The 15,484-nt window shown below is 37.0% G+C and overlaps 1 protein-coding gene across 2 annotated transcripts in view; it reads left to right on the top strand.

Annotated features, from left to right (window-relative positions):
- Nucleotides 1-15,484, top strand: part of Prss12 (serine protease 12) — a 76,965-nt gene that overhangs the window by 51,362 nt on the left and 10,119 nt on the right. The window contains exons 7-9 of one of the 2 annotated variants that reach the window (XM_045142542.1): nt 3,206-3,411; nt 12,753-12,831; nt 13,544-13,666. In XM_045142542.1, the coding sequence (XP_044998477.1) occupies nt 3,206-3,411; nt 12,753-12,831; nt 13,544-13,666 (408 nt within the window). The remainder of the gene's footprint in view (nt 1-3,205; nt 3,412-12,752; nt 12,832-13,543; nt 13,667-15,484) is intronic. The other variant, XM_045142543.1, reaches the window with a different exon arrangement.

Raw genomic sequence — 15,484 nt, forward strand, 5'->3', positions numbered from 1 at the left:
CCTACAGGACAGTGTGGGGCACCCTGTCCCTGCCACCAAGCTTAGGAAATAGCATGTTGCTCTACCTTTAAGTTACCTATGTGTTAGTCCCTCTGTTTTTACATCTTGACCCAAAGAAATACTGTCTTGAATTTTGTATCATTTTATTATAATTTTTGTAGCATCTGCAAATGTTACCTCTTTAGCCAGTAGTTTGTTCATTTGACATCTATTATTTATTTATTTGACAGAAAAAGAGGGAGAGAGATAGAATGGGCACACCAGGGCCTCCAACCACTGCAAAAGAACTCCAGACTCGTGCATCCCCTACTGCATCTGGCTAACATGGGTCCTGGGGAATTGAACCTGAGTCCGTTGGCTTTGCAGGCATATGCCTTAACCAGTAAGTCAATTCATAAACTGCTAAGCCATCCCACCAGCCCTTAAAATCTATTTTTGCGGGCATGGTGGCATATGCCTTTAGTTCCAGCACTTGGGAGGTAGAGATAGGAGGATCACCATGAGTTCAAAGCCACGCTGAGACTACATAGCAAATTCCAGGTCAGCCTGGGCTAGAGCGAGATCCTACCTTGAAAAAACTAAAATCTATTTTTGAAAGTAAGCAATACTTTTGGTTCTTCAATTACTTGCTGTCTTTCCAATCTGCTTTTCAGATTGCTGTCTATCTAAGTAACTGTAATTGTATTGGTTTTGCTCTGTAGTATTAAATTTCATACATATCTAGTATGTCAGTTTATTGTATTGATGCTGTGATATTTGCATTCAGTGTTAGTTTGTTTTCTTTTGCTTTAGCTGAATGCCACATTTTAAAGAAAAAACTTGGTTCTCTCTCCCTCTCTCTGCCGTTCTCTCTTTCTCTCAAATAAACAAATAAAAATAAGGTTAAAAAAAGAATAAACTTGGTTCATCTCACAGCTTTGGAAGCTGGCAAATGGAGAGGTCTCATGTCAGGAGAACCTTCTTGCTTATAGAAACTGTTGAGTTCAAAGGTGCTGCAGGGTATCACATAGAGAGTGGGTATGATACAAGAGATAGAGCCCTGATGGCTTTAATAATGGATTCAATATTGAGAGGGGTCTGCCTCATCTTTTAAAAATTCCACAATATTTTTCTGGTCTCACAATAATTCCATACAATTATTCCGTACATGAATTTTGAGAGGGGCAATCAAAGCATAACAATATCATTTCTAGTACCATATACACTACTATGAACATTTTTTATGCTTTTTTACTGGTGCACTTGTGTGTTAAATTTTTAGGGAATATAATCAAGAGTGGTAGTGCCAATCTATAGACTATGTGCATCCATCCTCAACTTGATTAGGGCATGCAAGATTGCCTTGTGGCTATACTAATTTCCACACTCAATAACAATGACAATTATTTCTTGTCAATATGAGGGGACCTAGTGTTTGTCTTTTCACTTATCCCTAACTACTAATGATATAATCTTATTAGTACTAGCCATCAATATTTTCTTTTACATAGCACACAGTGTTTAGAGACCTATCTTCTTAATTTTCTCTCTTTTGAAAAAAAACTTTTTAGTGATTTCTGTGAGTTTTTGGTATAATATATACTATTTTCTTCTCTCAGAGGAAAATTTTTACATTTGTGGATGATAATTACATATGCCAACTTTCAGGTTTATCTTTTCACCTTCCTTAGGATAGCTTCTAGTAAAGTGGCATTCTGAATTTAAAAGTTATTGAATTTATCAAATTATTCATTCTTATGTATATCATTGTCATTTTTATCTTTGTATGTGTGTTTGTGTGTTCATGTGAGTGTTGGGCATGTATGTGCAGGTCAGAGGACAACCTCAGATGTGAGTCCTTACATTCCACCTTTTGTGAGGCAAGATCTTTTGTTTGTCTCTGTCTTATTTAGTTTAATATTTTTCCCTAGCTTGATGTGTTAAGGATAGCTTTCCTATGGTTCAAGCTTAAATCAGTTTTCCTTTCATTATTATGTTCATTACTTTGTGAAAAATTGACTTATATATGGTGTCAGTGTTAAATTTTGTTTCATTAAAAGTATTTGATTTTCATAGTTTAAAAAGTGATGCTATTAAAGCAGGGCATGGTGGCACATGCCTTCATTCCCAGCACTCAGGAGGCAGATGTAGGAGGATTGCTGTGAGTTCAAGGCCACCCTGAGACTACAGAGTGAATTCCAGGTCAGTCTGTGTTAGAGTGAGACCGTACCTTGAGAAAAGAAAAGTGACGTGATTAAAAAATGAAATATAGTAAAGGCCACCCTGCCTTCTGTTCATAATTCGAAGTTCTCTCTGTTTTAATAATGGTATTTTTTTTTCTTATTAAAAATGTGAAAAGGGGCTGGAGAGATGGCTTAGCGGTTAAGCGCTTGCCTGTGAAGCCTAAGGACCCCGGTTCGAGGCTCGGTTCCCCAGGTTCCACGTTAGCCAGATGCACAAGGGGCGCACGCGTCTGGTGTTTGTTTGCAGAGGCTGGAAGCCCTGGCGTGCCCATTCTCTCTCTCTCCCTCTATCTGTCTTTCTCTCTGTGTCTGTCACTCTCAAATAAATAAAAAAAATAAATAAATAAAAATTAAAAAAAACGTGAAAAGGTAGTTCTTAGGTCTCTGAAATTACTTAATCTCATTCTTGGCAATATAATGCCAATTTTAAGAAAGCAGAATACTTTTTATGGGAGTAGGAAATTAGGGGTGATTATTTTTCCCTGCTTTAGAGTTTAAAACTACCATTTCTTCTTCTTCTTCTTCTCCTTCTTCTCCTTCTCCTTCTTCTTCTTCATTTTCTTCTTCTTCTTCTTCTTTCTTCTTCTTTTCGAGGTAGGGTTTCACTCTAGTCCAGGCTGACCTGGAATTCACTATGTTGTCTCAGGGTGACTTTGAACTCACAGAGATCCTCCTACCTCTGCCTCCCAAGTGCTGGGATTAAACGCATGCACCACCATGCCTGGCTACAACTACTATTTCTTGACATGGTATTTAAGTGTGACTTTGGAAGCAGAAATTAAGTTAGAAGTAGTTGATTCTATAACATGAAGAAGATATTTAAATTTTTGACAATCATCCAAAAATGTTATGTCCTGTATGTGTACATGCTGATTTAAATATGTAAAAAATAAAGAATAAAGTAGAATTTGAGTATATGTTGCTCTGTATTCAAATGCATGATTGACCAATTTTCCACATCCTTAAGAATGCTCTGTTTCCAGGGGTCCTGCGAGAGCAAGGTCCATGGCTTATTTTGGGGAAGGGAAAGGGCCCATTCACATGGATAACGTGAAGTGCACAGGAAATGAGAGGTCCCTGGCTGACTGTGTCAAACAGGACATCGGAAGACACAACTGTCGCCATAGTGAAGATGCTGGAGTTATATGTGATTATTTTGGCAAGAAGTCATCAAGTAATGGTAAGAAAGGTAAGGCACTTCTGGGCCCCTAAACACGTCGAAGAACACCAATTCCCATACCATTCCTACAGGCATCACTTTGTGAACAGGGATTGCATGCAGTGAGGATGCAACCAGGCCCTTGTTCATGCTCCTATTTAGAACCAGTGGTGCTCTGCAAATGTGCCTAGGGGAGGCTTACAAACAATTTAAAGAAAGAAACTGCTTCATTCTTACTAATATTTTAAAAGACAGAGATATTTTTTAAAGTTATTTTCTTTTTTGAGGCAGGGTTTCACTCTAGTCCAGGCTGACTGTAGCCCATGCTTCCCTCAGACCAACAGCTATTCTCCTGCCTCAGCCTCCCAAGTGCAGGGATTAAAGGCGTGAGCTACCACACCTAGCGCTTTAAGTAAATTTCTAAAAGAAAAATTTTTCTTTGTAGATTTTATTCTCTGAAACACAAAAACTTGAAGAAAAAGGGAACATGGTGTGTTTTATACTTAGAATTCATGGAAGCTATTTTAAGAAACCTGTGGTTATCTTCTGTGGAAAAAAAAAATACCCTCGATCTGGATTGAAAGTACATACTATTTGTGTGCCTGCACATTCTTTCTCTTTATTGTTTTCTTTATTTTTTTATTATTAGATATGGGTATATTTTGTAAGTAAACATCACATGTTGGTACCATTCTTTCCCTCCTCCCTGTCCCTTTTCTGAAGATGTCTTCCTCATTGGGGATGCAGGTCAACTCCATGGGGATTGTGATCCTGCATTATGGGCAGCAGTCAGTTATGGGGGAGAGGCAGTGTCTCTGTGCAAAATATCCCAACTTGTATCTCTAACAATCTTTCCGCCTCCTCTTCCATAAAATTCCCTGAGCCATGCTGGGAGTGCTTTAAGTCTACTTCAGTGAGGGGCCTTTAGGAACATCTAGATGTCTGCTTTGGTAGGTGTTGAGTGTCCTCAGTATCCTTCTCCATCACCCTTGTCAGCTTAACTAAGAGAGCAGCATTCTTGCTATTTCCCCAATTCCTCTGTGGTTTCAAATGGGGCCAGGTTGGAGTGTGCTGGATCATTTATCTCCCCAAGTCCAGTTCCCGTCAGAAAAATAGAAGGAGATTCTTCAATGGAAAGTAAAGTCAGTGTCAGTTAAAAGGGATAATCATTATTAATTTAGAGAGAATTGTAAGGGTTTAGATACTTTTATAGTGTAAGGTTAGAGGGAGCTTGACAATGGAAAGCAGAATCATTATCTGGATATGATTTTGATTTGTTTCCCAGTTCCAGATATGGTTTCCTTTCCACTGAGTGGATCTGTTAGCCAATCCTAGAACAGTTGGTTACCCACCATGGCTGTGTGCCACTATTGCACTTGTGTGCTTTCTCTTGCTTTTTAATTGTTAAAGATAATACAAAAAAAAGAAAATTGGATGTTATTAATATAGTTCTTTGATTCTGAGGGGCTTCTGAATGTGAGAATGATGTGTGGTAAGATAGTTTTTTCTAAATACTGATTACAACTTAATGTTAAATTTCTTTCAATGATTTAAATTATACTTATAAATTAAATACAACTAATTCTTTAAATTATGCTAATTCCTAAAGCAGTTGAAAAAACTCAAAAAATATAATGTATACAGTCATGCTATACTGATTCCTTTCCATGGTAGACAGTGTTACCATATCCCAGTAAAGATAATTCATTTCAAGCTAGCTAAATAAAGTAAGTTGGCTCATCAACTCATTGGTTTTATATTGTAGTTCTAGAGCTAGTGCCATCTTGGGGTAATTAAATGCAAATGATTGTTTATTGATTATCTGATGGTGTCCTTCCATAAAGGAACTCAATCTTGCTTAATTTTTTGTTACACTGCATAGCTTTAAGTTGACTTTCCTTCTTTTTTTAGAAGCAGGTGCTTTGTACCCAAAGTGATGTAAACTTTAAGTTTTGCTTGCTCAGTATTACATCATTCCTTTTCTTGGCATCATATATTGACCTGACTTAGAGCATTATTGGAGCCATTTGTTTATCTAATATCTTAAAACTTGCAGTGTCATCTATAAAACTCATATTCTGAGATTAAGGTTAAAGTTTTGACAACATGCCTCTCACATCATTTAGCAAATTAATTTCTTGGTATATTGCTGAATCTTTTCCTATATCCAGACCTTTTGAGCTGCCTTCTACTTGGTTGTTCTGAGAAAATCATTATTGCTGATATGGTTTTTGTGTTCTTGACACATTTCCATACTCCTCTTATTATACAGATTTGTGTATATTGAGTCAAGATGCATACATACTTTATATATATATGTATATATATGTTGTATATATATTTTGTGTACATATATGTATATATATGTCATATATATGTGTATGTATATATATATATGTGTATATATATATGTATATATATGTCATATATATGTGTATGTATATATATATGTGTGTATATATATATATATATATATATATATATATATGTACATATACTTCACCAATGAAAATACCCATATGTAAATCATTAAATCATAAACTCTACTTTCTAAAATTACTTTGAAAATTAGTCATGCCTTATGTACTCCCCTTCTTTTGGATACCACCTTTTTGTATGTATGTATATAATTTTTTAAAATTTTGTTTCTATAATTTATTTAACTTTTCTTAGTTGGCATATAGAGATTTAGGTATCATTTATTTTAGTTGGCATATAGAGATGTATGTATCATTTATTTTAGTTGGCATGTAGAGATTTAGGTATCATTTATCTTGGAATTTTTTAGTCCATCTTTTTTTCTATTCCCATTTCCCCTTCTGTTCGCCTCCTTCTTCCTCCCAATTCCCTCTCTCCTGTATTACCTGTATTTTTTTAAATTAAATTTTCATTTATTTATTTGTAAGCAGAAAGAGAGATAGAGAGGAGACAGAGAGAAACTGAGTGTTCCAGGGCCTCTAGCCACTACAAACAAACTCCAAATGCTTGTATCCCCTTGTGCATCTGACTTACATGGGTACTGGGGAATTGAACATGGGTCCTCTGGCTTTGCAGGCAAGCACCTTAACCATTAAGCAATCTCTCCAGCCCTTACTTGTATCATTTTTCTCTTCCCTTAATTCTCTTCTAGATCATATCTTTAGTTCACAGTTCTTTCTTTATAGGTTTAAATCACATTTGCCCCCTATATATACATACTTATAGCTATTATATGCTATGATCCTCATATCATAGAGAACATGAGGTTTTGGTCTTTCTGAGTCTGAGTCACCTCACTTAATATTATTCTTTCCAAATCCATCTATTTTCCTGCAAATTTCACAATTTCATTTTTCCATACTGCCTCATAGAATTCCATTGTGTATGTGCACCACATTTTAATTATCCATTCATCTGTCAATGGGCATCTTAGCTAATTCTTACTGTTGTAAATAGAGCCTTTGTAAAGGTGGATGTGCAAGTATCTCTGTAGTAGAGTGTAGAATATTTTGGGTACATGCCCAGGAGTGGTAAAACTGGGTTGCATGGGAGGACTATTTCTAACTTTTTAAGATACCTTCACACTGATTTCCATGATGGCTGTAGTAGTTTGCACTTCCACAAACAGTGGATGAAGGAAGGTTCTTTTTCTGCATCTTTGCCAGCATTTCTGTTTTCTTGATGATGGCCATTCTTACTGAGGTAAGATGGTATCTCAAAGTTATTTTGATTTGCATTTCCCAAATGGCTAAGAATATTGTACATTTTTTTTAAAGTACTTACTGGCTTTTTGTGTTTCTTTTGTGAACTCTTCCCATTGTTGTACTGATACTCATTTGATAATTGGTAGATTTATTTTTTGGTGTTTAATTTTTGCAGTTCTTTGTAATGTTGGGTTATTAGCTCCCTGTCTGAAGTATTGCTTGTAAAGATTTTTTCTCATCATTCTGTAAGCTATGTGCTTTGTTGGTTTCTTTGGCTGTAGAGCTTTTTAACTTCATGTAGTCCTATTTGTTGATTTTTGGGGGCTATTTCCTGTGTTATTAGAGTCCTGTTCAGAAAGGTTTACCTATATGTATATTCTAGGTTTTTTTCTAGCACTTACTCTGCACCATTTATTGTATAAGCTTGTTTTCCACTGAATATTTTTGGATTGTTTGCCAAAGATGAGGTGGCTAAAACAGTGTGGATTTACTTTTGAACCTTTTATTCTGTTCCATTGGTTGGCCTGTCTGCTTTGGTGGCCAGAATCGTGCTATCCCTGTAGTAGATCAGGTATTGTGATACTTCCAGCTATGCTCATTCTATGATTTCTTTGGATGTTTGTGGTCTTTTGTGCTTCCATATGAGTTACTGAATTAAATAGCTCCTTGGGGGACATCATTGGAATTTTTATGAGAATTGCATTGAATTTGTAGATTACTTTTGGTAGCATAGCCATTTTCACAATGTTATTCTACGATTCCAGGAGCAGTGAAGGTATTTCAATCATTTAGTGTTCTTCGATTTATTTATTTATTTATCTATTTATTTATTTATTTTAGTGTCTTTAAGTTTTCATTGTTGAGGTCTTTCACATTTTTTTGTTAGGTTTATTCCTAGGTGTTAAAATTTTTTGGTAGCTATTGTGATCATGGTATCCCCACTTCCAGGTAAGTATGGTAACTATCATGAATGGTATGTTTTCTTGATCTCTTTCTTTCTGAGTTCATTATTATTATACGTGAGTGCTACTGATTTTTGTGTGTTGATTTAGTATCCTTCAACTTTCCTGAAATTATTAACTCTATGAATGTTTTTGTAGATTCTATTTGCTCTTATAAGTATAGAATCAGGTCCTGTGCAAATAGGGATAGTTTGACCTCTTCCTTTTTTATTTTTATTCTTTTATGTCTTCTTGTCTTATTGTTCTTGCTATAAATTCTAGAACAGTATTGAACAAAAGTGATGAGAGAGGAGATCTATTTTTCTGTTTTCAGAGAAAATGGCTGTCCATTTTTTTCCATTTAATATAATATTGGCCATGGGTTTGTCATGTATGACCCTTAATATTTTGAGGTATGTTCTACTATTCCACCTTTTCCAAGGAGTTTTATAATGAAAGCATGTTAGATTTTGTAAAATGCCTTTTCTTTATCAACTGATATACTCATGTAATTTCTATCAGTTATTTATATAGTGTATTGTCAGGCACTGCCAGGCACAGGCTGGAGCCTTCTGGAGAGGGGTCTGAGCTTCCAGGCATGGGTAAGGACCCCCAGGCTATAGGAGGCCACTCCCTCTCCAAGCCCTGCACAACTGAACTTAGGCTTTGCCCATAGCCCTGTGAGCAGTTGCCTAGGAAAACTCCTTATCAGCCAGCAGCCTTCACACAGCCCATCCCTGTGACCCTCTTTCCACCACTATGTAGATCACCTGACTCTCTCCCTACATGCTGGAATGAAAGTCCCTAGGCATTGGCTAACAACCTTTGAATCCACCAATTCCCTTAGAACCCTCTTCCTGCTCTTGACTGCTTATAAACCCACTTCCCTATTGAATAAATGGAACTGCTCTCTAAGGTCGTCTTCTGGGTGTACATCCCTTCATGGGCACAGCTGCTCAAGACCCTGCTCTCCACAGTTTCCTGGATGCCTTCGGGGAACCAGGGTCACAGAGGATCCAGGTACCCATAGTGTATCATATATATTGTTTCACATATGTTGAAACAACCTTGTATCCCTAGAATAAATCCCACTTGGTCATGATGAATAATCTTCTTATTTACTTACTTACTTATTTATTTACAAGAGAGAGAAAGGAAGAAACTGATAGAGATTGAGTGCACCAGGCCTCCAGCCTCTGCTAAAGAACTCCAGACACATGTGCCATCTTGTAAATCTGACTTAGAAAGGTACTGGGAAACTGAACCTGGGTCCCAGCCTGAATATATTCTTCTTAATATGTCCTTGGGTTGGGTTTGCAAGAATCTTGTTGAAGATTTTTGCATGTATGTTAATCAGAGAAATTGGTCTATTGTTTCCTTCTGTGGTTGTATCTTTATCTGGTTTACAGATTAGGGCAATTCTGACTTCATAGAATGAATTTGGAAGTTTTCTTCCCTTTCAATATTGTGGTAGACCTTGAGAAAATGTGATATTAGATCACCTTTAAAGGTATGATAGAATTCCACTAAGAATCCTCATCTAGGGTTTTCCTTTGCAGGAAGAGTTTTAATTACAGCTTCAATTTCATGGCTTATAATGAGTCTGTTTAAGTTTTTAAATAAAAGCCTGCACTTTTAACTTTGGAGGTTGTGTGTTTAGGAATTTGTCTTTTTTTTTTTTTTTCTTCTAGGTTTTCCAGCTTTTGGAAAATAAATTTTCCAAGTATTCTCTAATGATGTTTTGGATTTCATTGGGGTCTGTTGTAGCAGCTCACTTTTTGTTCTCATTTTGTTAATGTAGTCTTTCTCCTTAGGTTTGTTAGTTTGGTTAAAGGCTCATTAACCTTACTTTATTTTTGCAAAGAACCAACTACTTTTTTGTTGTTATTTCCGTGCATTTTTCTTTTAGTGTCTATTTCATTAATTTCTGCCAAGCTTTAAAAAAAATTTTTTTGTTTATTTATTTGAGAGAGAGAGAGAGGCAGAGAGAGAGAGAGATCGAGAGAGAGAGAGAGGGCACACCAGGGCTTCTAGCCACCACAAACAAACTCCAAATGTGTGCGACCCCTTGTGCATCTGGGTCCTGGGGAATCGAGCCTCGAACCGGGATCCTTAGGTTTCATAGGCAAGGGCTTAACAACTAAGCCATCTCTCCAGCCCAAATTTCTGCCAAGCTTTTAATTATTTTTTTCTATTGTTGGACTTAGGATTGGCTTTTTGTTGCTTTTTTAGAGCCTAGGGTTATATTATTAGGTTGTTTATTTGATATCTCTAATTTCTTGATATGCATGCTTATAGCTATAAGATTTCCTCTTGGGACTGCTTTGGCTACATCCCAGAAAGCCTGGTAGGTCTTGTCATTTTCATTTCAAGGAATTTTTAATTTCTACCTGATTTCTCCAATAATCCATTATTCACTCAGAAGTTTGTTGTTCAGTCACCAAGAATTTTATAGTTTCTGTATTCTCTCCTTTTGTAGATTTTGAGTTTTATTCCACTTGATCTTATAGGATACAGGGTATTGCTTAATTCCTTTTTTTGTTTTAAATTTGTTATGATTTGTTTTGTGGACAATTGTGTGATCAGTTTTGGAGAAGGTAGGTTCCATGAAGTGCTGAGAAAGATATGTATTCCCTATCTGTTGTCTTTACTTTTTGTGTTTCTTTGTTGTCTTGAACATTTGTGGCAATGAATATTTTTCCATTTTCAGTCTAGAAAGACTGTTTTGGTGAGATAGAGGATTTAGCCACAGTAGCTTGATGCTTCATGTAGATACTCTTAGGTATTGATACCAGTGTGCAAGTAGAGTGGCTAGACAGCTAGAACATTACATCTATAAACAAGAACAGCAACTTCCACTGTAAAATAAAAAGAGAGCAAAAGAATTGCAATAGTAAAATCAGTAAATATAAGAAGAATGTGAAAAGCAAGAACATAAAAAAAATGAAAGAAAAGTTATATCTGCCAACAATCATGACAATAAATTAAAACAACAAACTAAAAAAACAAACTAAAATCACAGGGGATATGGGCTACGAATTCACAATATATATGGGTGTTTATAGATCTGCCTGACTTGATTACACATTGCAGTCATTGATAAATGAGTTCTGGTGTCTCTCTTGTTTTGATACCCTTCTTTTTATAGTTTTCTGAGGCTGTTCTTGTTTCCTTCTTTGGATAGTCTTTAGGTCTGATTTTGTTCCTTTCTTTCACTAGGTTACTGTGGTGGTTTATAATCCACAATTTTACTTGCAAGTCCCTTTCCATAATTAAAAACATTGTTTTTTAAAATTTATTTATTTGAGAGCGACAGGCAGAATGAGAGAGAGAATGGGTGCACCAGGGCCTCCAGCCACTGCAAATGAACTCCAGACATGTGCACTGCCTTGTCCTGGGAAATCAAGCCTCGAACTGGGGTCCTTAGATTTTACAGGCAAGCACTTAACCACTAAGCCATCTCTCCAGCCCCCTTCCCATAATTTTAAATTTAAGATATTCATGACAGGTATATGCTCTCATAGGAAGTGTAACTAGATATGGTTTGCCACTTAAATTGGCTTATCAAGCTTGTGGTAGTTTGAATATATCAACTCAGATGTATTATTATTGCTATTATTATTATTATTATTATTATTGTTATTATTATTATTACTATTATTATTATTATTATTTTGAGGTAGGGTCTCACTTTAACCCAGGCAGACCTGGAATTCACTATGTAGTCTCAGGCTGGCCTCAAACTCTTGACAGTCCTCCTACCTCTACCTCCCAATTGAGTCCTGGGATAAAAGGCCTGTGCCACCACACCCGGCTCAGATGTATTATTAAAATTAAGCTTGTAACCTGGGTCTCCAACTGCCCTGCAGGAGGACATGTCACTGGGGGTGGAGCCTTGGAGTCCAGTTGTAAGGGGTGTTTGGGGAGTTCTGAATTCCAGCCCAAAGGAGTGGGGAAAGCACTTTGAGCTCTGGCAGTTTGTGCTTGCTGCTTTTGGTATTTGCTGGCTGCTGGTGGTTTTTTCTTCCTGCTTGGATTTATGAATGGGTGACAGCTTCTTCCACCATTGATGGAACTTCCCCTGGATCTATCAGACTGAAACAAACCCCTTCCTACCATAAACTGTCTGGATGTTCCAGGAATATGGAGCTGACTGCAATAAGCCCTTTCCAATTTTTAATATACTCTATGAGCAAATGTAAATTTAAATTAAGTTTCTATTTTGGGGGTATGTTTTGCTCTTCAGTTTTATTTTTATATGTGTTTATAGTAATACATATATAATTTACATCACTACCACATTTGCAGTCTTGCTCTTTCTCTTTTTTTCCTGAACTCTATAATCAGCAGAAGGTGGTGTAGATAATGTACTAGACAGGCTTAATTCAGAGTTCATGGAACCCTTCAGGCTGAATGAGAAACTTGTATGTGTGTGTGTGTGTGTGTGTGTTTGAGGTAGGGTTTCCCTGTAGCCCAGCCTGACCAGGAGTTCACAGTGTAGTCTTGGGCTTGCCTTGAACTCATAGCAATCCTACCTTGGCCTCCCAAATGCTGGGATTAAAGATGTGCACCACCATGGCTGGCTTACTGTCAATCTTTAAAAGAGAAAACTTATTTTTATTACACAAGAAACTACTGTACAATTTGCAGAGAAACAACATTTTAAGGTGGAGGAGAGAGTATTGGGACTGTGTGCTTTTACTCTTCTATGAGCATTTTGATAATTAATGACCCATTTCTGCTTCAGAGACCCTCTCATCTGTTTGTGGTTTGAGATTGTTGCACCATCGGCAGAAGAGGATCATTGGTGGAAGAAATTCCTTAAGGTAAAATGTTGTTCAAAGATTTTTCAGTATTATAGAATTATATGCATAATACAGTGCTGCAAACTTGAATTTTTCTATTATTATATGAAGGGTTTGTTTTATCAATTTTACTTTATAAATTAAGTACAGATTCTACTTACAATTTTACTGTCATTTAATGTGCATTTGATTTATATAGACCATGTTATTATATCACTGTTCCATGACTTAGGAGACAAACACTTCTGAAAAGTGATGTGGTAGGAGCAAAATGAGTTACAAGAAAACTCTAACAAGTGTGCAACTACAAAGACTCATTGAATGTTGACCGATTTTAATATCAAGTTTTGTTTAAATTTCTTGATGGGAAGCCAACACTATGTTTATTGGATGCTTCTTTAGGCTGCTTAGGTAAGGTAGAAAGAGAAATCCTGAAATATAAAGACGATAACTTATTTCCAAGAGTGTCATGTCATAAGATGTCACAGGGGACATCACCTTCCAAGTAGGAAGGATCCTTATATTCCAGAATCCTTTGCTAACTCCCACCCCAACCAGTAAATCATCATAGTCAATGACTTTTTTTTTGGTTGTTGTTCAGTTTTCAAGACAGGGTCTCAGTCTGGCCTCAAACTCCCTGTATGCTCCACCACACCTGGCTAAGGTTGTTGTTTGGCTGGGGCTTTTCTTTGCCTTTTTGCCTTTCATGGATGTGCATCCTGATTTCTCCTAGGGGCGGCTGGCCCTGGCAGGTTTCTCTCCGGCTGAGGTCTTCCTATGGAGATGGTAGGCTTCTTTGTGGGGCTACGCTCCTGAGTAGCTGCTGGGTCCTGACAGCTGCACACTGTTTCAAGAGGTATGAGTCCCCTGTCTAAGCAACCCTGACTTATTCTGGCTCTCTTCCTGTTCAATGACACTTGGGGTGAGAAAGCCAGGTGATAAGTCCGCTGTCTCTGCTCTGTAGCGCTGTAGATGTGAGAGAGGTGAAACAGCCCACAGGAAGCCGTAGGTTATCCTCAGGTTAAAACAACTTTTTTTTTTTTGGTCTGATACTGGGTTAGGCATGGTGGTGCACTTGGGAGGCAGAGGTAGAAGGATCACTGTGAGTTCAAGGCCAGTCTGGGATTACTGGGTCAATTCCAGGTCAGCCTAGGCTAAAATGCGACACTACCTCAAAAAACAGGAAAAAAAAAAAACCCTGTCTAATACAGGTGGGCATGGTGAAATGGTGGCATGTGCCTGTGATATCAGTATGCTGGAGATGCTGGAGGCTGAATAGGAGCACCATGTGCCCAAAGCCTGCTGGGGCTATATTGTGAGACTTTCTCAAAAAAAAAAAAAAAAAAAAAAACCCACAAAAAAAACATACACACACACATAAAATATATAAAAACTTCACAGTAAAACAAAGAAAAGACAAAAAGAATTATCTGATGTAAATTCATGTCCTCATAGAGGGAAAATTAACAGATTATCAGAAAAGAATGCAGTCTTTAAGTTTTTTTTTCCAATATTTTATTTATTCATTCGAGAGAGATAGACAGAGAAAGAGGCAGATAAAAAGAATAGGTGAGCCAGGGTCTCCAGCCACTGCAAATGAACTACAGATGCATGTATACAAGGGCTGGAGAGATGGCATAATAGCTAAACAATTGCCTGTGAACCTAAGGATCCCGGTTCGAGGCTCGATTACCCATGACCCATGTTAGCCAGATGCACAAGGAGGCACAGGTGTCTGGAGTTCGTTTGCAGTGGCTGGAGGCCCTGGCACAGCCATTCTCTCTCTCTCTGCCTCTTTCTGCTCTGTCTGTCACTCTCAAATAAATAAATGAAAATTAGAAAAATGTATACAATACTTGACAAAATGTAAATTACTGAAGCAAGTTGACAAATTACAAAGAGTTTCATTATACTGTTTCAATTTGTATATTGCAAAATTAATATAATCAAAAGTTTACAAAGAATGTGTACTATATTGCTGAAAATTTCCCCCAAGTAAAATTTTTTTTCATATTTTTCCTTGTGTGATGCATGCAGTATATGTCTTTGCTTCTTTATTTACAATCCATCTACTTAGACTCACTTTACCATATGAAGTTTCACTTCTACTATAAAACTGAGCTATATCTCAAATGATAGTTAGGTCTTTCCATTCTTGCACTATTACCGAATACTGTTGCATTAAACATCTGTTTACATAGGTACATAGGTGTGGGAACATTGTGCTGGATTCTGAAATACAGGCTTCCTTCAATTTTATTTGGCTATTCCAATTTACCCTTTATCAGCTTATGTCACAGCATTATATAAGTTTCTGCACTCTCACATTCCCACCCAAAGGTGATACTGCCACCATTTTTAATGCTTGCCAATCTTAGAAGGTTGTGATTTTAAAAAATATTTTATTCATTTATTTGAGAAAGAGGCAGAGAGAGGGAGTACATGCCAGGGCTTCCAGCCACTGCAAATGAACTCCAGATGCATGTGCTTCAATGTGCATCTGGCTTATGTGGGTACTGGAAATCGGACGTGGGTCCTTAGGCTTCATAGGCAAGTGCCTTAACTGCTAAGCTATCTCTCCAGACTACATTTTTTAAGCTATATTTTCATGATTTATGTCATTGCCTGTTTTGCTATAGCACTATGTTTTTATAGCATATCTTTTAAGAATTTT

This window comes from Jaculus jaculus, chromosome 2 (assembly GCF_020740685.1).
Source record: "Jaculus jaculus isolate mJacJac1 chromosome 2, mJacJac1.mat.Y.cur, whole genome shotgun sequence".
In the NCBI taxonomy this organism is placed as follows: Eukaryota; Metazoa; Chordata; class Mammalia; order Rodentia; family Dipodidae; genus Jaculus; species Jaculus jaculus.